This window comes from Amblyomma mixtum, chromosome 2 (assembly GCF_055824585.1).
Source record: "Amblyomma mixtum isolate Tamu chromosome 2, ASM5582458v1, whole genome shotgun sequence".
NCBI lineage: Eukaryota > Metazoa > Arthropoda > Arachnida > Ixodida > Ixodidae > Amblyomma > Amblyomma mixtum.
In genome coordinates, this window is record NC_143013.1 from 113,385,143 (window position 1) to 113,406,556 (window position 21,414).

The window sequence follows — 21,414 nt, forward strand, 5'->3', positions numbered from 1 at the left end:
CAATTTCTCTCCGAAGCAGCCGACGTGGGCGCTGCAATGTTGACGAAGCCATTTTTCTAGCGTACGCAAGAGCACGCATGCTAAATTCGAAAAACAGCGTACGTAATGTGAACGTACGTAAAACTTCGGTTTCAAATAACGTTTGGCGCATGCGCAGTACAAATGACGCTTTTTTATTGCGTTCGCTATGCCTTTGCCTATGTCTACGTACGTTATACTAAAATTGTTTATTAAGCAACAATGTAAGGAGCTCGTTGTGCTGAAATCCTGGCGTAGCCTTTTGTACATGCCGCAATTCCTGTAACGAGAAAATAGAAATTGAGAATAGCGGACATCTGGGGTGACACTCAGCCCCACTGCATCAGATGGAACGCAAAGCATATGCCACAGAGGTTCGTTTTTTGTTCTTTGCTGCCCGTAGGCCACGAAGGATCGTTGGTTCAGGCGTGTTTGAGAAGCACTCAGTGAATGCGTTGTGGGGTTTATGGCTTAGTAACGTGTGTTTGGGAGGTGCTGTGACTTTACAGTAATGAAAAAACACATAATAATATGCTAAGTGTGCATCAGAAATTGCACGGGATGAAAAGGTGGTGTTATGCTGCTTCATTGTACTGAAACAAATGGTGTGTATGTGCATCAAGTGGCGTAGTATGTCGTGCACTCGTGATTCATGATTGGTAATCGTTAATTATGATTGTAATCGACGATTGAGATCAGTAAGACGATTGTGGATTGGTAATCGCTAAGAAATAAGAAAGAAGAGGGGAAAAAGAGGAAAAGGAGCAGAAGGCGTTACCAAGAGTCTCACAAAACGGAAGCTGTACGTCACATGACTTAGAAAGAGGTAATGCGCACATAAGCAGAAAGGACGGACGAGAACTCATGGACGAGCCAGGTGTCCCTGTGCATGGGCAGTGGTCAGTATAGTGAATGCACCTAAGCCCTCTGACATTTCAATCAATAATGTTTTGCAAATCTGCATCGTTGCATTGTTTCAACACTGGTGTGTAAAGAAGGTGCTGCTGTAAGTTTTGGCTTGGACGATTGTAATGCCTGCGTGGTCGTCCTCCTTTATTAATGGCACATTCCGCAGTATCTAAGTGAGATGTTTGTTGAGTGCCTTGAGCTGCTCTTTCTCAGGATGCTTCTCGCTGAATGCTCTCGCACATCTACAGCATATGCCTCTTTAAACAAAGAATACAAACCATTAAACTAATTCTATTCATTTTACCATGAATGGGGAGGAATTTCGGCACGCAAATGAAAAACAATTGCTCCATTTTATCCCTCTGCGCTGTAGAATCTACGAACAGTTGTTACATTGTATCGTCAATTCCTTAGTAAGGCTCTCAGCTAACTACTACATTAACTTTGTACCATTATAATCTACAAGAAGTCATCACGAGCTTAATTTGATACCGTATTTTGCGCATGCTAATTTCTTCAAATTCAGTTTTTTCCCACGTTCAATAGAAGCCTGGAATTCTCTACCTGGGTCCATTCGTTCTTGTCCATTTCAAAACTTTGTAACTGCCGTTGAAGACGCATAATAGCTGTGTATTCTTACCCTGTTAACAGTTCCTTTCTTTTTTGGTATTTCGTTTGTGATTTTAATGTTTTTTGTAGCGCTCACTTTGTACAATTTGCTCCATTTTGTTACCTTGCATTTTGTGTTTTTCCCACTCCTGCCATAGCGCTCATAATTGCGCTGCAGTATGTATAAATAAATAAATAAATAAATAAATAAATAAATAAATAAATAAATAAATAAATAAATAAATAAATAAATAAATAAATAAATAAATAAATAAATAAATAAATAAATAAATAAATAAATAAATAAATAAATAAATAAATAAATAGAGTTGCTGAAGTGTTAGAAAGTTTCTATTGACGTCGAGCATATAACCGAGGCGGCGACAGTAGTTACAAAATAGAGTGATTTCAAGTGCGTACTTACGCGCAAGCCCCACGACGTCGCTGTCATAAAATCCTTCTTCCCCATCGAAGCCTTCACCGCTGAAATGTCAGGAAATGTTATTGTTCACCACTCACGTATTTCGGAGTGATGTCCTTCATCACTGAAACAGGCAGGTTAGGTCCCACCATCTTTGAACTCAATGTACGCGTAGGGTGGCGTTGTCATCTTCGATCGTGGATGAAATAAGAAAACAGGGAGAAATGCGCAAAGGACTGTAAGTCACAGAGTGAACGAAGGTGAGCGATCGTCAGCGCGTGTTTTCGTGGCTGTCTTCGTCGCTTCACACTGAACCGAACGGCAGGAGGGAAGAAAAATCTGTCCCAAAGAACGCGGGAAAAGCGGGGAAGTACTTCTGCATGACGTCAACGCGCATTGGCCGGGTGCAGTGAACAAGTAGTAGCTTCAAAGCCTCCTCGCCACTTCGTGGAAGCGTCCCCTAGAAGGGTAGGCGGGAGCGTGGCTTCAAATGTTTGCTAGTTGGCTGTAGAGTGAGCACCTCTCCGCCATTTCGGGGAAAAGGGCTGGTAGGGACAGGACAGACTCGGAGCACCCCTCAAGGGAGGAACCAAGGTGAACAGAAAAACCGGTGATATGCAGGCTCTTTTGCTGCGAGCGGACCCAGGCAAAACAAGGAAGGAGGTGGTGAGCCGAAAGGAATAAGATTGAAAAAGAATTTGCCCAAAAGCAGGCCACTCGTGTGAGGTTTCTGCATGTGTTTTTTGTTTTGCTTTGTTCGCTCGAGTGGTGTATCTCTTCTGTAGCCCGAACTGAACCTGCGGGATCGAACCTGCGTCTTTAGGGTCAGCAGCCGAGCGCCATAACAACTGAGCCACCGCGGCGACTAGTTGTGAAGGCCATGCGCCACATGTTGCATGGAGATGACGAAAACGCTTGTAGTGCTGTCGTAAGTGAAGTGCATTGAAACAAGCAAGACACCTTATGGTGGCAGCTTTCTCTGCGGCGACTATAGTACACAAAAAAAATGCAACGCGGTATGCGAAAAAGAAGCACGAAAAAATCCCAGGTAAAGGGGCTAGTTTTTTTTATTATGACGTTCAAACTGCAGCTCTTCATAAGAGTGAAACACGCAAGGTCTTGGTATTGGGGCACGGTTGGTCCTTTTACGTCCGATGTAGGTTATGCAGGCAGGCTAAATGTGAAAATGTCAACTCTTCCCGTGCACGAGTAATGTACGTGGCACTGTCGATAGGTGTTGCCTGGCAACTTGCTAATGGCGCATAAAGGTTCTGCATTTTGAAGCCCAGAGTAATCTGGCAGGACATGCGAAGGCTGCAGGAGGAAATATACTAGCTGTTTGCCCACGCACAACCGCCTTGGCTTTGTCAGTGTGCTCCACAGGAATCCCCTATTAAGGTTGCCCGCAATACCCTCATGTGGCCCGCGCCTTTCATGCACGCACTGCATGTTTCGCCACTGCGCAGCCCGCACTTTACCCTTTTCTACTAGATACGAATGATACAGGCGGGTAAGATGTAGGAATGGCAAATGTGCCCATGCCGAGCCCAAGATTTTATACGCAGGACCCATGCAGGCTACAGGTGGGAATACTGGTGTTAGCCCGCACACATCCTAATTGGCTCCGTCAGGGTTCTGCACGGGCAGTCTCTGTTGGGGGTGTCCGCACTTTACCATCATGTAGCGCCATCTATTATGCACACGAACTGCGTGCATGGGAATGTATGTTGGAGTAGCATATGGGAATGGCAAACGTGCCCATGCCCAGCCCATGCGGGACCGTCAGAGGTGTTGCTCAGACAGCCGAAATTGCATGCCTACACTTCGCTACTGTGAAGCCAAAAGTTTAGCCCCTATATTTTCTACTTGGGACTTATGTAGGTTGAAAACGAGAACACCAGCTGTTTGCCCAAGCAAAACCACCGCGGTTCCCTCACGGTGATGTACGGGCGGCCCCTTTTGGGATTACCCGCACTTCGCCATAATAGAGCCCGCATTTTAGCCCGCATGTATCTGCGGTAGGACCTAGCCCATGCCTAGCCGACGAGAGTCCCACTGAGGCATGAAGTGGGAAGACCAAGCGTTTTGTGCCAGCACTGCACCCACGAGGGATCCATGTAGCTTTATTGCGGCAGTCACCAGCCCTCATTCCCCGTGTCGGACCCGCATGAGCCGGCCACCTTGTGTTACTGGGGACGTAGGATAAACACATTATCTTGTCTGGAGGCCAGCCTGTAAAGTGCTTCGTCATTCTGCTGTCCAGTGATTCCGATGCAGTACATCTCCACACCAGCATCCTTCAGAATATCAGCTTCTTTATATGCGTCTCCGCCGACATTCGCCTTACCTGCGTGTTGGAAAAAATGTGAGTCGGTAACACGGCTCTTTAAATTCGTTTAGCCCTCCAGAACTACATTATGTGACCTTGGTGAATCGCTGAAACGCTGCCGCAATTCCGCAAGCCCCTTTGGCAATACAGTATTCGATTTCACATATTCCAGCTTCGCTTGAGGCTATAGCCTGAGCACATAAAAATGCACAGAGAAATGGCAATAACCCGCAGCATATTTGATACTACGAAAACATAAGAAAACGCACAGTAAAAGTTTCTCAGCTACAAATCGCAGCATCTCAAAAAGTTTTCAGAGGCAGAGCAGGTACAGGGCCAGCAGCAGGATTGCGAAGTTCTAAAATACGCGGAGAAAAGCTGGATTTAAACAAGGGTTAGGATGAAATGTTTATTTCATAGCAGCTTCTAAATAACGATGGTTTAAAATTTCAAATAGTTGTGAAGTGATACAAATCGCAGAAGGAGAAAATACTTCATACATTTCATGCGCACAGGTAAGGAAGGTGGATTGAGACCCAGCGGAAAGCCATGAAAGGACGGGAAAAATATCTGACATATCTGTGCAATATAGAACGGACAGCATTTTTTCAACAGATTCTACTTTCTTTACACCCAAAACGTGTCATGTTTCCAAACGACATAGCAGCATTGAACGCCTGGGTGGAGTAATGTTTTCTATTTAACTCAGGTTCTAATGTGCCGTACGCCAAGTGGGGTGCAAGTATCCAAGCCGTTAGAAAGTTTTGTTAGTAACCGGATCGATGTGTTTTCCCCATCAAATTTCATGCCTAAATGTAATGGTGAAGTGTGTGTACTCCACTATCCTGTTTAGGCAACTGTCATCGAGCTATTCGAGCAAGAAATGAGATGTTTGCAAAGAGAAAGAGAATAAAGAAGTTTAACAGAAATTGATGCTCATAAACTGCAGCACGCCACTTACATAACTTTCAGAAGGAAGTCATGATATGAAGGCTAATTAACTGCGAATTAAAGAATTCAATTACGGTAGGCCACTGATGTACAAAAAGAGAAGTGCAACCGGAACAGAATACTGCGGGACGCTTGATGAGACATAAATAGCTGATAGCTGGGAGAAAAAAAATATATACGCAGGCAACAATGGTTAGGGTCTTCAGCGAGATCTCATTGCCGCCTCCAACATATCAGACAATAAGGCTCGCGTGGAGCTGTCTACACACCCTATAGTAACGCCGCTGCCAAACGGTTTACACTGTTAAAACAAAAATGCCAGGATTTTTTAGATTAACGCCGCAAAGATCGCGGAAGCACCTTCTGGTCGACCATATTCACACACAAAGAACTGGTCCTTAATACTGGCGGGTAATTTGCATGCGCTTTGTAAACAATACTAGCACTTAAAAATAATAGACGAAATACTACCAAGCTCCAGTTTAGTGCAAAAATAATTGACGGTGTTAGGAAAATTACAGAAAAAAAATCATATGATTTCCGACCTCAAGGAACCTCAACTGACATCAAGAAGAAGAGATCACTGCCACCACTCCGCCGCAAATGCCCAAGGCTTGAGCATGAATAAAGGCGCATCTAGTGAATGCATAGCTCTCATAAATGAAATTAAAGGAATAAAAATAAGAATAGGAAAAAAATACAAAAACAATAAAAACAAAACAAAGAAAAATAAAAATAAAGAAGGAAAACAATAAAATTAGGAAAATAAAAAGGTATAAAAATGAAATGAAAAAGTATGGAAAACTAGAAATAAAAAGACTAAACAATAAGAAAAACTAAACAAAACCATCAAAAAATAAAAAAATTAAAATATGAAAAATAGAAAGAAAAGCTGTGCACCAGTACACGCTTTCGCCTTGCAGCACTTTAGAGAGCCAAAGTTCCCCTGAATTTTAACCGCGTCGATTTCCGCCTCCTCCTCCGCCTCCGCAAAGGCAGTGTGTGGGCGGCCGAACGCCTCCACCGTTATCGTGGTGCTCCCAGTGCATTGTGCGCGAACTGCGACAGGCATGACGTCAAACAAAGCATAACTGCAGCTTTTCGCTTGTATATCCAGGCTTAACCAGAGCTAAGCCACTGCCAAATTTTTTTAAACTACTGTAGTTGACTACTAAAGGCATTCTAAATACCATGTGCGGGTATCTTGGTTCGGCAATAAAGGAGAACCATCTTACACTGGCACTCTACTACTGAACGCAACAGTCATCTGTATAGGCGTTTTAGCTTTGTCGGCTCTGCAAGGAACCATTAACATACATTGTAGGGGCAAGCAGCGCGTAGAGCTAGCGCCACATGCATAATGTTCATTTTTCCAGGCATACGGTCGTGAAAATGCCTATTGTTATCGATGTGAACAGCTGCTAGTATGACAACTTGCGCGGCAAACGAATAGTAGAGTCTTTCGCAAGAAAACTTCCACGATCACTTCACGCGCCGTGCATATAGCCGCTCCATCGCGACTTAGACTAACCTCATCGTTTCGAAAAGGACGCGCGTTCTTTTCAAGACGGCGCCAAACACCTTGCAACGCCGCTCAAAATGGCAGCCGGAAATGACTGCATTGCACAGTACCCTGAGAGGATGTGCATGAGCAGCGAAATCAGTTATGATACCGCTGCCAACGGTATGACGGGACACCAATACCGTTGCAGGAGAGTCATGCATGCTGCCGAGGCGGAGCCCCGTGCTATGAAAGCTACACGTATGCAGTAGGCAAGAGCTTCGTAAGTGCGGCGGGTGGAACGTAGGACGGCTACTCTTGCCACACTCACCAGGAACGGGTCACATGACAATTCCATGCCACCACATTTCCCACCTCATGAAGCAGCCACTGTAACCGTACCGAGACCAATTACAGTCGTTACTCACTCACGTGCGGGAGTAGCATTAAAAGAAAATGGTATAGTTGCAAAAGGAGACGAAACCAGCTCGCCTTGCTCCTCAACATTACCACGAGTGTCATTGCCACTAATTTTTTTTTCTTTTCAGTACTTATGTGCGACGTTGCCATCACAACTAAGCATTGAGGAACTAAGAATAGCTGCGTTCAAGGAACACTCCTTGGGTCATCAGTCGATATCAGATGATTGAAAAGACAACACTGCACCAGCTAAAACGAATAGAAGTATCAATGGAGACGACGACGGCTGGCTTTCAGCCATCATTTGCTGGGAAGGTAAGAGTAGTCGCATGACCGTCACAGACCTCCATCGCAGGCAAAGGCGAACACAAAAAACTCTGTTGCGTTCATAGAAAAGATAAATTGAAGCCACGCGAACGTACATGTCAGGGCAGCATTTCGGTGTCTGCGAGACTTCGGGAATTCGTCGTGCTGTTTGAGTCTTCTACACTCGATTACCTCAGTGTATCTGCAGCACATATCTAATGTCCGCCTTTGCAAGACCTGCAGTGTGCTCCTAGGCTCTCGCTACGGTGGTGGGCGCCACCCTGCCGTCACCGCTCTGCGACGAAGCAGCACATCAACAGCAGTAATACTTCCAAAACCTGACAGAGTTCTCGGCAAAAGGAGAGCGTAAAAGCGATGGTGGACGGGACCTTAGCTACGTTGAAATCTTCTTCTGCTCACACTATATGCTTCGAGGTCCACAAGAACGTACTGTAATTCTGATTACTGTGAATGTCTCTGATAACACTGTGTTCCTCTGTCAAATCTACAAGCTCTGAGCAAAAAAGACTCTTCTACCACTCAATTCGTGGCGCTGTCAGCTTGTTAAAAGGCGGATGGCGTCATTTTGTATAAGGATATCTCTCCTTAAATTATGCTCAGACGTGCTTGAGTTCCACTTCTTTCTTCAAGTGGCTTGTTTCCGGCCTAACCTTCTTCAAGCTGTTACTGAGTCTTTAATGATGCCTTCAAGTTTCAAATCTGAGGCATGAGGAGACGATCGACATAAGCACAAAACGTATGCTGTTACACCTTCCTTTGGGTGTGGCAGGGAAGCCCAGGAAGTTTTCTGCTTTTCATCTTCTAGCCAGATAAGACGTGGGAAAGAACGCCACCGCGGCACCAATCGCAAAAATGTGTATATGCCATGCAAAACATGTGTGGCGTCCGATATCCTGTTAAGCTTTGGTAAAGGTCATTTAGACAAAATCGAATGCTCCATTCATCACCACCTCCGGAAGCATGCGGGCGCGCTGAGGGTCGATAATGAGGGCGCATAAGGAGTGCACTACTATTCTTACAATGGTACAGCGCTATTCGGAAACGTGATGGTAATTCACTATGCAGAGACAAAACAGGATGCTTAATTTTAGAAGCTTCACAGATGAAAGAGTGCGATCATGTGGCGTGGCAACATTTAACCTATCTGATATAATATATTTGTGTCGTTGTCAAGTGCACTAGGTGAACTGGCTAATACTAGTCCGAGAGGAATCGACAACGAAGAGGAGTAGCATGCGGTGGCTTTCGCGTGGACTCAGCTGCGACCGCTTCGACTTGCTCTTACTAAGCCTCTGCTCATGTGCCCAGAGTTTCCCGAGTGTCTCCACATCTCGGGACATTCTGGTCGCGGCGGCGTCCACGAGCCAACCACTGTCGAACCCGCGGCGGCCTGAACAGATCAGCTTCATATGACGCTTCGCGAGACCGCTAGGCTATCGCCACAGTTTTTATTTTTCTCGTTTGAAAATCAATCCCGCTCAGGTACTGTATGTGTTACGTACACTGAGACTACTCCGCAATGTAGACATGCATTCCCGTATCTGCGTACACAACACTCCACCTCCGCATAAAAATTGCGGGAGACATATACATGCGTTAAGAACCGTCACTCATTCAGGCGGCCGGTGCTACGCAGCAACCCCCCCCCCCCCCCCCCCCCCATCAAGGCGCACTGTTCACTGAACAGAGGCTTAGATAGAAGAGGTTGTTTTTGCGTGTTGATCCATCAGGCCGGTCTTTCGCAGAATAATAGTCCAATCAGCATCGCCAAATCGTTCGGTACCGTGATGTTTTTGAGGAGAGGCAAGAACCTTATATTACACAAATGTATCTGAATGTACTTTTTTGATTGTTCGTTGAAGTCTGTTCGACAAAATCACTGCATCACGGCACGACACAAAGCGGTGATCGATCGCCCCTGATTGGCGAAGCCAGGCACTGAGATATAGAGTTGAAGTGGAGAGTTTAGAGAAAGGGTTTTGCAGCTGATTGAATATATATTTGTTGAGCTCGTTTCAATACACCAGAATCTATAAAAGAAAGGTAATGCTACTCATACACGGGCAGAGGGACTAGAGATTCTATTAGTACTTTTGTCATATATCTGCCGACTTGCGAGGTCCAAAAAATATTGTAACTAAATGTGAGCAGTCAGGATATCAAAGCTATCAGCTATCTCCTTCAGGAAACGCCACAAAGCTACCTCACGGCCGTGAGCGGCCAAAGCACACTAATAAGGCAGACGACCATTCAGTCGGCTTCCAAGCACCGCCAGCAGAAAGGGGTGGTTTGCAGCTTTGAGGAAGAAAAACCGTGAAACAAGCTCGTGAGCAACAAATGAACAAGACCGACTCATGTAAACCCGGCAGAAATACAGCAATTGCCTCTTCACATCCGCTCTCATTGAGAGCGCCAAAAAAAGGGTTGCGAATAGTCTTTGCAACAAGTCTACCTTCTTCCTCGCACAGTAAATCACTTGCAACGCATAGCCAAGCTTTGCAATAAAGAAGATGTTGCAAACATGTGCACCCCGAGCAAAAATTGAGAATTCGCCACCTATCCACGCCTGCGTTTTTCACCTCACAGAAGAGTTTGCGATTCCCAATGAGAGCCAGTTTTCCGGATCTGATGAAGGGGTACACGAGGATGCTATAGGGAATCAGAGTCCAAGGCTATGCCCCCAAAGCGAATACGTTTCTTACCCCAGTAACCCGACAAGAATCCTAAATATTTTCCCAAATTTAGAGTCGCGCCAGAGTCACAGTACTGCACTGCTAAAGGCAAAACTTCAAGCACACTGTTTTTATCAGAACACAAAATGGCGACGTCATAAAGATTGGCTAAAATTCTATTTTTCGACTGAATCCTCGATTAGCTTGGGATCGGACGACACTAAGACAGAAGGCTTCGAGATAAAGAACAAATAACAGAAGTGATAATGGGCGACCGTGTCGAACAGACGAGATTAGTGCAATCGATTTGGGCAATCCTGTATGAGACTGTTTATAGGGTAGCCTAATGCCATTAATCAAATCACCTCCAATGCTTGGACGTTTCAAGACTGCAAACGAAAATGCACGACAAACCTTATCAAAGTGCTTCGCAAGATCTTTATCATTTATAGCAACCTGTCCGGCTTCACCCGCCACTGATTCCAGCACTGAATATGAAATATGTGTATGAGTTTTGTTACTGCAGCCTCGAATGCCACATGCTTGATGTGAACCAATTAAATCCAATGCTACAAGCGAGAAGAAAGTATTCTTGGAAATATTTTAATCTGCATTAATAAATCAAATGGGACGATACCCTTCGGGAGTCCTCAACCGACACTTATCTCCGCAGTTTGGAATCAGTATGGCACGACCAGCATAAAAAGATGGAGGTATAAAGCCAACATCGTCAGCAAGTGTGTAAACTTCCAAAGAGCGGTCTCTGATGTGAGATATAGGCGTACCTTTTTTCGTTTTTACACTTGCGCAAATTTTTTAGCCCAGATGTGAGGTACCGTATAGAAATTCTTACCGTCTGAGATTAGAAATGCAGCAAACTTTACATCTTTCATTCGGTACTTGACGTTTGCGACACTATTCGTCAATTTTTTTAGGCCCTCGTTGATGGATGTCCCGCCACCTGGAAAAAGGAAAGCGAAATGAGCAAAGAAACATTCTCTTTATGCCCTCTATAAAATTGTTGCACCACACGTGTGGTGCTCTCAAAATTGCTCACACTAGATGGACTGGAAGTACCCGGCCGCCAGTATATCAATAGAAACAACTATTGACCATATAATGCTTTCAAGTAGCCATACGTAAAGCCATCTTACAATCATACCCGCCACCCCATCAGTTCCTGTCAAGCCGCCTTGGTGCATCGAAAATTCCTTTTTTCGGTGCGGGCCGCCAACGCTCGAATAAACGATAATTTCTGGTCTCCTTCTATAGGGCTAAGAGCAAAAAGTTCTTGGAAAGTTCTTGGAAAGTTGTTATGTATTCTCTTTTAGTGGCAGTAACAAAGAGGCATTATGTTATGGAAAATCGGAACCTTTGCTGTGCATTTCTCTGAAAGCATATATTGGCGCCGTTTATTCAGATCGGCAGCAGCAATTGGGTGTGCGCGGAAATCTCAAATGATCGACATTAAGTCCATCTATGCATCTTTGTATATAATTTAACTCATCGGCTCAGCTTTAACTTCACTATTATTATTTTTTCATTATGCTGGTTCCTTTTTGATCAGTTGTGCGTATAGTACAAACAAAGGGTATGCTTCGAATGGTTTCGTCGAATTTTTTCTGAAGACAAACAATTTAAAGCCTAAAGACTGTGCACAAAAGCTACTGCGCATGGTAAAATAGGCTTTCGAGGGTGTGGCCTGCTTACCAGTGTAGTTCAAGCTTCCGAGCTTTTGAAGTACAAAAGCTTCATTGAAGACCTCCATGGGGTTTATTTCCAAGCTCGCATCCGTCGTGAAGACGATAGCACCAACACGATGACCTTGTTCTGTCACCTTCACCTGATGAAAATGGACAAGCAAGCACACGATGAAATAATGGCAACCATGCTACTCTCTTCTCCCATATTTTTAATAAATTAATATAGTGATATTTTCTTGTTGAAGGCAAGGAAAAACGTAATTTTAGTTCAGCGTACATAGACGATTATGTTTCAAGCAGTTTAATGCTAGTGATAAGGAATGGTAGTTCCAGTAAACCATCTCTCTTTTATGGTAGCCTGTTAGAAACTAATTTCTATCAACGTCTCGGTTTGAGAAGAAGTTGGCGACATGTATTCGCCATTGGATATGAAATTCACCTGAGGACAGTAAACAACGGAGCGGGCAGATTGAGGCATTGGCTTTAAACAAGTGGGCAGTGCGTCCATTTTTATTATAAAAATTTGTCTCAGGAGAATCCGTGGCCCAATAATTTCATTATGACGTCGGACATTGACGACGTGTTATCTCAATTCCCCTTTGAAACAAAAACTTGGCATTTTTGTGACACAGCCCGTTGCAATGGCCATCTTCTGGCATTTAAACTTGAGATAACGCCAAATTGTGGCGTTCGCACGCAATGCAAACTAATATTTCAGAAAAAAATGGCTGGCGGTTTAGCATTGCTAAGCACGTAATGTTGTGCGAAAGAACAGTTTGTGGCTGGCGCACACCCCCACCACGTAAATGAAAGCGCCACTGAGGTGTCAATTCACCTAGGGGCCAGTATTGCGCGTCTCCAACTTTTCCACCGGTGAATGCCAATTTACACAGTGTACACCAACGGCCTGCGCTCCAGTGCCATGCTTCTGCCATGATGTTGTCTACGCCAACGCGTGAAGCGCACATATCTCTGTCACTACCGTCACATAGCTCAAAGCGCGAATATCAGTTTTAGAGTAGCATTAGGTGATGAAGAAGACAATCTGCAGTGCACCGAGTGAGAGTGTGTTGCAGTTTAACACGAGATGTGGTCGACTGCAAACTTAAGCCACCTGAACAGGCAAGCCACGTCTATGTTCCTTGAGGGCCTCGTCCCTGGGGGGATTAAAGACGTGAGGGTCAACAACTACAAAAACATTATCCCCATTGATGTCACGGAGCGGAGTGCACTGCAAAGTCTGACCGCCGTTAAACTCGGCGACCACAGCGTACGCTCCCATCTCCTCCAAGGTAGCGCCACTGCAGCAGGCGTCATTGACAACGTCGACATTTACATCGCTGCCGATGATTTGTCTATTTTCATGAAGCCAGCGTCCAACAGGATCTCAATAATGGAAGGTCAGCGCCTTGGAAGATCTCGGTGCATCAAGCTCAAATCCAAGGGCGACTGTATACCGTCGTATATGAAAGTTGGGCATTTTCGCCACCCGGTTCGACCTTTCGTGCCCAAGCCACTGCAATGCAGAAAGTGCATGAAGATCGGACACGTGAGTGGCCTCTGCAAGAACACCATCGTGTGCCCCAGATGATCTGAGTCACTTTGCGGCGTCGTTTGCCGCTCGACTATCCTGAAGTGTGCCAACTGCCATGGTCCTCATGATTCCTGCTCGAAAGACTGCCCACGGCTAAATAATGAACGAGCAGTGCTGAAGCAAATGGTTCGAGACCATTCCACGCACAGAGGCAGCTGCTAAGGTGCGACGACGTCGTTCGCGTCGTCGAAGGTATTCTAAGAAAGCTGTTACTTTTGGCAGGGAGGCCTCTAGAACGGCTGCATCTTGTTCTCCTCCTCCACCTGCCGCACTACATCAAGGGAGCCCGACAGCTGGTGACGCCGAACGTGCTGATTCGGCCGTTACCGAGCCGTCGCTCCTCAAACATTTCGCATCCACTGGGTCAGGAAAGTCAATGCCATCTCTAAGTTCGGCTCCTGCTGTTGATCCGGAGAAAGGCCAAGATCTCGGTTATAGCAATGCTGAAGCTCGTCCTGAGTGTCATCCGCGCTGTGCTGGCAGGACTGCGCACGGCAGCAGCACAGAATGCGCTGCAAGTACTGGACACGCTAACTGCAGTCCTAGCGGCGCTAGAGTAGAAGGAACAATGGCTCCCCCCAGCATTAACATTTGAAAAGCAGCTAACGCAAGCCTCTATTTTTTAATAGAATGCCCGCAGACTTCATCCCCGAATTTCAGATATTCGGCAATGTGTTTACGTAAATAATTTCCCCATCCTTGTCATTTGTGAGCCGAATGTACCAAACATTGCGACTGTCAGGTTACGAGCCGCTCGCATCTCCCACGCACCGAGGGAAGAGCAAAGTCATCGTCTACATTCGGCGTGAACTTACGTATGTGCTTCATCCAGTTCCCCCTAATAATGACAACCCGTACGTTTGCGTAACAGTGAAGAGGCGTAATCTCACGTTTACGCTTGTGGATGCGTATGCCACTATCAAGTCGATTTGACGCCTTATGATTGAGTGACCTGATGGAGGTTACATCCGGACCTTGTATCGTCATGGGCGACTTTAACGCTCACAATACCAAGTGGGGAGGAGTTAGAATGAACATTAGGGGACGAAAACTTGTGTCCTTCGCTTCTGACCACGACCTTGAGTGCTTAAATCACGGCTCCCAAACATATGTTCGAGGGACAACTTAAAACAGCTGCTTCGATTGGCTTTTGTTTCTCGATGCCTTATAAGCAACGTTCGGTGGTATTCGGATACTGAGACCCGCGGAAGGGGCCATATCCCTACATATCCGATCATTACTGGCCTTTACACATGCACCTATGCCACACGCATGAGATGCATCGATTGGTCAGTGTTTCAAGCGCTTATGGAAGATGCTTGCAGAGAAGGTTTACTCGCCAGTTTGGCAGGGAAAATTAAGGAGGCCATGGAAACGTGACACGGTTACTCACCCCATTTTCAAAGTACAGGAAATTTGATATGGAATTGCAGCGCATGGGATCACTGCGACGGAGGGCAGAGTGTAGGTACCGATGCACAAAGTCAAGACTTGACCTCAGAGATGGGAGGCGCATGCGAAAGAAAATTCAGCGCAGAATTCAAGCCCTCCAGGCACAACGTTGGATGTTATTTCGTGAAACGATTGATCCACGGGAACCTCTGTCACGCATCTGGCATGTCGTTCGTGGCCTTCGAAAATCCCCACACCAGCTGCACCCTTTAAAGTCTCTTACACTCTTCCAACGGCGTGGTGAGGCTGAGGTAGCTGAGGATTTTTCCGCTAGTGTAGCAGGACCATCCATCTCATGTGCAACGCTGCATTGCAGCGATGTTCCCGCTCCTCGGGATTCTCGGATGGACCTTCCCTTCTCCGTGGAGGAACTTGATTGCGCTTGCACTTGCTTGTTGCAGACGGTCATCATCATCGGGATCCGATGCTGTGCCATACACTGCACTTGCAAACCTTGGGCAAGAAGCTAGGCATGTCCTTTTGGAGTATTGCAACAAATCATGGAATGAGGGCATCGTTCTAGACGAGTGAAAGTCCAGTCGTCTAGTTCCGCTCATGAAACCAGGGAAATCGCGTCTTGACCTGACCTCATACCGTACGATTGCGCTGGCTAGTTGCGTTGGCAAGGTACGGTAAAGGATGGTATTAACACGTATTGAGGGTACCTGAAGCGCTACCGTATTTATTCGGCTGTAATGTCCGGGTTTCGGCGTGGACGCTCTTCAATTGACAACGTGGTCGACCTGGTGTCAACAGTCCAGCGCCTTAAAACATTTGAAGCGCTGACCGCGGCATTGCTCTGGATATAAAGGGCGCATACAACAATGTAACTCACCAGGCTATATTGGACGCCCTGGAAGCTGACCAGCTTGGTGGTCGCGTATTCTGCTGGATACTCAGTTATTTATCTAACAGATCTCTCTTTGTGCAGACGGAGGATGGCGCAACGTCTTCTGATTTCACTTCCCGTGGAGTACCGCAGAGTGGAGCGCTCAATCCAACGGTGTTCAACCTAGCACTTGTCGGGCTTGTCGATATACTACCACAGTCGGTGCACCTCTCAATCTATGAAGACGACATCCGTATCTGGGCAGCCGGAGTTATGCGCCCACAAACTCGAACGAGACTTCGAAAGGCGTCATGTATTCTTGCGGACTACCTTCACCTTCAAGGCCTACAGATTTCAACCGAAAAGTGCTCGATTGTTGCTTTTGCATGCAAGAACATGTACCCTTATTCTATATGCATAAACGGCACAGCAATACCCTACGTAACGAGCCATCGGTTTCTGGGAGTAATCATCGACCGAAATTTATCATGGACCCCCCGTATGTCATAGATGAAAAAGAGACAGAGAGCGATTTCGGACGTTCTCGCCTTTCGTGGGGAGCGTCGGTGTGTTCGATGATGCAGCTCTAAAACGCCCTATTCATGAAATTTCTTCGCTACAGCTTCCCTGCACTTGGAAACATTTGAAAAACAGACATACGAAGCCTACAAAACGTTCAAGCTCTAGCGCTCCGTACCTGCCTGGGATTTCCGAAATGTGCCTCATCATCCAGGAGCATCCAATCCTTACCTACCTAACAGTTCACGCACTAAGGGCACGTTTCCGACACATATCCCGGGTTCCCTCTCACCATCTTGCCTATTACCTCTCACCAGTATTCCTATTACCAGGCCGCGCACATCGTTTACAGACATCATTGATGTACATCGCGTCATTCTGCCGTCCCAGTTTACACCAGCCTCTAGACCGTCCTAGCCACTTTGGAGCCTGCCCAATACCCGTGTGCTTCTTTCAATGCCTGGCATCAGGCAGAAGATTGACTTACCTCCGATAGAACTAAAACAAGTCACTCTTGAATATTTCCATGAACACCATGCAAACCATGCGCACGTCTGCACCGATGGCTCAGTGAACCATATCAGTTCTTCGGGCTCCGTGGTCATCCCCGCAAGGACTACAGAAATTAGAGTTAGGACAGCTCACCACACTTCTTCGACGGGTGGAGAACTCACCGCTCTTCGTGTTGCTATTGAACACATCAATCGGCGGCGCCCTCAGCAGTGGTCTATTTTCACCGATTCTAAAGCTGCCCACCAAGGCTTACAAGCTGCTCTTCGCCGTGGCGCCCATGAACAACTAACTGGTCGCAAAAATTCGACAGCTACATCACTCTGCCATCAACAACGGACATGAAAATGTCTACCAATGGCAACCGGGGCACAGCGGCATATCAGGCAACCACCGCGCGGATTAGGTCGCGTGAACTGCTCACCTCAACGGCGAATTTGTGTCGATCCCCATTTAAAGATCATAGGCAGCTTGCAGGCTTCGCGCACTTGCGCGGGACATCACGCTTGGCGCGTGGAATTCCGGCCAATTTTCCAATTCACGTTTAAAATCCTTGCACCCAGATCTGAAGTTCCGGCTTCCATCCGGCCTTCCACGACGTGAAGAAACTTTGCTGGGTCGCCTCTGGCTTGGTGTAGCCTTCACCAACCATTATTCTTTCTTAATCGGTATGGCTGATAGCCCTGCATGTGCCATCTGCTGGTATGGCGAGACTATATCCCATATTCTTTGTGAATGCCCTGCCTACAGCGCCGAAAGGCTGCCTCTCAGCCGTGAGCTGGAGCGTCTACGTCCACGCCCACTGGCGGCGGAAATGAAGATTCTCAGCTACTGGCCGCGGCGATCGTCGGCGGCGAAGGACGTCAAGGCACTGCTCCGCTTCTTGCGAACTTATCGCCTACATGATAGGCTGTGACTTTAACGAAGCTGACTTTTCATAGTGGCTTCAATTTTCTGCTACTCTCTTTTCTTTTTCATTTTTTTATCCCCTCACCCCGGTCCCCCCGAGTAGGGTAGCAAACCGATTATTCTTCCAGTTAACCTCCCTGCCCTTCCTCTTCTACCTCCTCAATAACAACGGGCTCCATTTTACAGGAAGCGACTCGCATAGGCAATTAAGGCTTGTAGGACGCCCGTATTTCAAGAATAAATTTTGGCTGAAGCTCCTGGCCTCTGTATGCACCACATGTTCATCGTTTCAATCTAACTGGAGAAGAACTATTTGTGCTTGGAAGCGGCATTTAAATTCTATCGAGGTGTCGATTTGCGATGCCTTCGACACAACGTCTTGATTTTGCAGAAGTGTCTAAAGAATGACATCCGCTTTCTTCTTCCAGGCAAGTTCCAGGCAGTTCTTTCTTTTTTTGAAAGGCGGCGCGAATAGCACGATAGCATTCAATCTACTTCGGTCACAGCGTAGTGCCTTCGTGCGGATAGAGTTTCCGAAGAAATAATCGTTCTTCAGAGGCAAGTAAGCGCTTATACGCCCGCAGTGGCAGTCCTGAAGGCCTGATATCTTCAGACAATATCATAACCCGCTTCTGTTGATCTTAGAAATTCTGAGAAAATAACAGATCGTTGTCAAAGCATCTCAGACCAGTCTGTCACTTAGGCCTGCGCGCACCGTGTTTATAGCTCGTAAAAACGTCTCAGTGGGGCCTAGTACAGGAGACTAACTTCAACTGGAATAAATATTCCAGCATTACGATTGTAGGCCGTCTTCTTTCCGTCTTCGTCATCGGCTTTGTGAAAACCTGTTTTCTCGCCCCCCCCCCCCCCCCCCCCCCCTTGTTTTAGACGCGGCCGACCACCGTCATCATCGTGCGTGAGGACAGCACCGCCTGGGCGAGGAGAATACATCCCTTACAGGAGGAGCGGAAGCAGCGAAGGCAGCGGCCATCTCGAAGGTTACGCGGAACTCCGCGGAGCGAGAGCCTCTTCAGAATCCGAACAGTGTCACGAGCGGTTGCATCAGCTCGTTCTCGTCAGCTTCCGGGGCAGGCGCACTGAGATCCTTCGTGCGTCGCCGCTGGCCTTCTGGTTCCACGCAGCAGAACAAGCGCAGCAAACGCGCTCTCATCAGCCTGTAAGTCGGAAGCCCTTGTTACGCAGCCTTCTATTTGCGAGAAATGCCTCATTGACATTCTATATCTAGCTGGCCCGCTTTGTGCAAGTTTAATAAGTGGCATATGAATATTCACGCTTTCTCATTCCGTATTTTGTTCTCTCGAGCACGAACCCCTCCACGATTAGCGAGCAGGGACGCTGCATACGTCGAGTTCGAGTGCAGGGCCGAGGTCTTACTCCCATTGTTCCCCAATGGCAGCCCAACGAGTGGCAAGCTCTTGGGAAAAGGGTTGACACTCATTTCGGTTCACGGAATGTGATATGACGCGTGCCCAACGTGAGTGGCTCTTTTGTGTTTCGTTGTCTGCGAAATAAAGCCGTCCTGCGTTTGCCCCCGGACCGGCTCTGTCACCCTGTCACCCGCTACAACACTGGCGACGAGGGGTGCGTCCCCGCGGCACTGGAAGTGGCTGCGGCTACGGTGCGTCAGCGGTCATGGCTGCGAACTTCGGCTCCCCAAGTTTCGACGCAAACCAAGATCAGTCGGATATTTCCGTGACTCGCCTCGAAGCATTACTTGAAGCGAATGATATTAAGACAGAGGATAAGAAAAGGGCCCTCTTGGTTTCTGCCCTATCAACGAAGCCGATAGGTGTGTTTTCTGGACTATGCGCTCCCCGAAAAGTGAATCAGCTGAGCTACCAGGACGCAGTCAAGTTCCTTAATGCCCATTACGCGCCGAAGTGAGAAGTGATTGCCGCAAGTTCTGAGTTGTTTACACGAAACTAGGCTGGAAGCGAATCGGTCCGAGAATATGTTGTTGAACTCCGCAGACTTACTGATGAGTGAAACTTCGGCACCAGCCTTGGCCTTATGTTGCGTGACCGGATTGTTTGTGGCATCCGAGGTAGCGATGTGCAAGATACACTGCTCGCAAAAACTACGGTGACGCTTGTCAAAGCTGAAGCTTGTACCACTGCTGCCGAGGCAGCCGCACGGGACGTGAGCGCCTAGACGCAGCCTGATAATGAGGCGACGGTGTGCAATTTGGCTGGCCAATCGCGCCGCTATCAGAACCGCACCAAAGTAAAAAAAAAGTTGTATTGATTGCGCAAGCAGCGCAAACCGCGATCATGATGAAAATGAATGTTCTGGGGAAGAGAGCAGTGCTTTGGGCGTGGAAAGACGGGCCATTTCGCATTAAAATGTCGTTCACAATCGTGTGTGTTCAGACCTGTTGCAGGCATGATGGCGATACTTAGGCCGTTCAGTCCGACAGCGCGGCACCTCAAATGGAGGAAGGCGATATTTCAACCGTGTTCCTACTGCAGGAACCACAGGAAAAGACAGGCCTGCCCCCGTCCTTCAGCAGGATTATATTTTATTTTATTTTTTTATTCAAAAAACATTACAGGGCCCAGAAGGGCATTGAGTAAGGGGGGCAAAAACAATAGATTAAGCAAATAGGAAGAATAAATTAAAAACAACGCGTGATACAAGGCAAAAATTAAACACAATTATAAATATACTGGGCAAAACGTAACTACAAGATATACATCACCGCGAGCGACAAAAAATAAAATAGTAGCAAGAATGCATCGCATGTGTCCAATTCACATCAAAAGAAAAAGCAGTAGCCATAAAAAACATACAAATCGTTGAAATTGCACAAGAAACCAAAACTTAGTAAAATACCAACGAGAAGAAAAGGGAACCAAGGACACAGAACAACCTGAAACAAGACACAATGTCATTAAAGAAAATGTTTGTGCAGCTGGTCTTGAAATGATTGGTGGTTGCCCATAGATGCAATACAGTTGGGAAGATCATTCCAAAGAATAATGGCACGTGGAAGTCCAGATGAACTGAATGCTAGGGTTCTTCCGTGAATGCGGTTAATGCTATTCTTATTATGTAGGCGGCGTGAAATGCGTGAAGGCTCTTCGAGGGGCAAGGGAGATGGCCTGGTGCTGTGACGATATTTATGAAGTAAGCATAAAAGAGCGATGCAGCGACGAATATGTAATGGTTCGAGGGAGATATCAAGTTTAATCTTAGTGATACTGGACTGGGGGTGGTACTTTTGTGTGATGAAACGAGCGGCTCTATTTTGTACGGATTCAAGCATGTTGATCAGGTAATTTTGATAAGGGGACCACGTAGGTGAAGCAAATTCTAATTGAGGACGCACAATTGTTAAGTAAGCGACTTTTCTCACGTTATTAGGGGCGTTTGGCAAGTTTCGGCGCAGGTACCCAAGTGATCTTGAAGCTTTGGCACAGATGGATTGAATGTGTGTGGCCCATGAAAGATTATCCGTGAGGTGATTACCTAGATACTTATAAGATGATGCCCGAGACACTGCGGTACCTTCAATGGAGTACGAGAAATTAGAATTAGTACGCTTACGGGTGAAAGAGATAACCTTGCATTTAGATGAGTTGAGTATCATTTGCCATCTACTACACCAATTTGAAATTAAGTTCAGGTCAGTTTGGAGGGCAAGGTGATCATGCATAGAATTAATGGGCCGGTAAATGATGCAGTCGTCAGCAAAGAGTCGTATAGAAGAAGATATGTCTG

At 46.6% G+C, this 21,414-nt stretch overlaps 1 protein-coding gene across 1 annotated transcript in view; it reads right to left on the reverse strand.

The window, feature by feature from the left end:
* Nucleotides 1-3,006: 3,006 nt before the first annotated feature.
* The window catches only part of LOC149360623 (complement component receptor 1-like protein), an 87,580-nt gene continuing 69,172 nt past the window's right edge, over nucleotides 3,007-21,414 (reverse strand). Inside the window, exons 11-13 of the mRNA XM_089572415.1 lie at nucleotides 11,868-12,000; nucleotides 11,011-11,118; nucleotides 3,007-4,304 (exon numbers count right to left, since the gene is read on the reverse strand). Of these exons, the coding sequence (XP_089428541.1) occupies nucleotides 4,144-4,304; nucleotides 11,011-11,118; nucleotides 11,868-12,000 (402 nt within the window). The 3' untranslated portion in view covers nucleotides 3,007-4,143. The remainder of the gene's footprint in view (nucleotides 4,305-11,010; nucleotides 11,119-11,867; nucleotides 12,001-21,414) is intronic.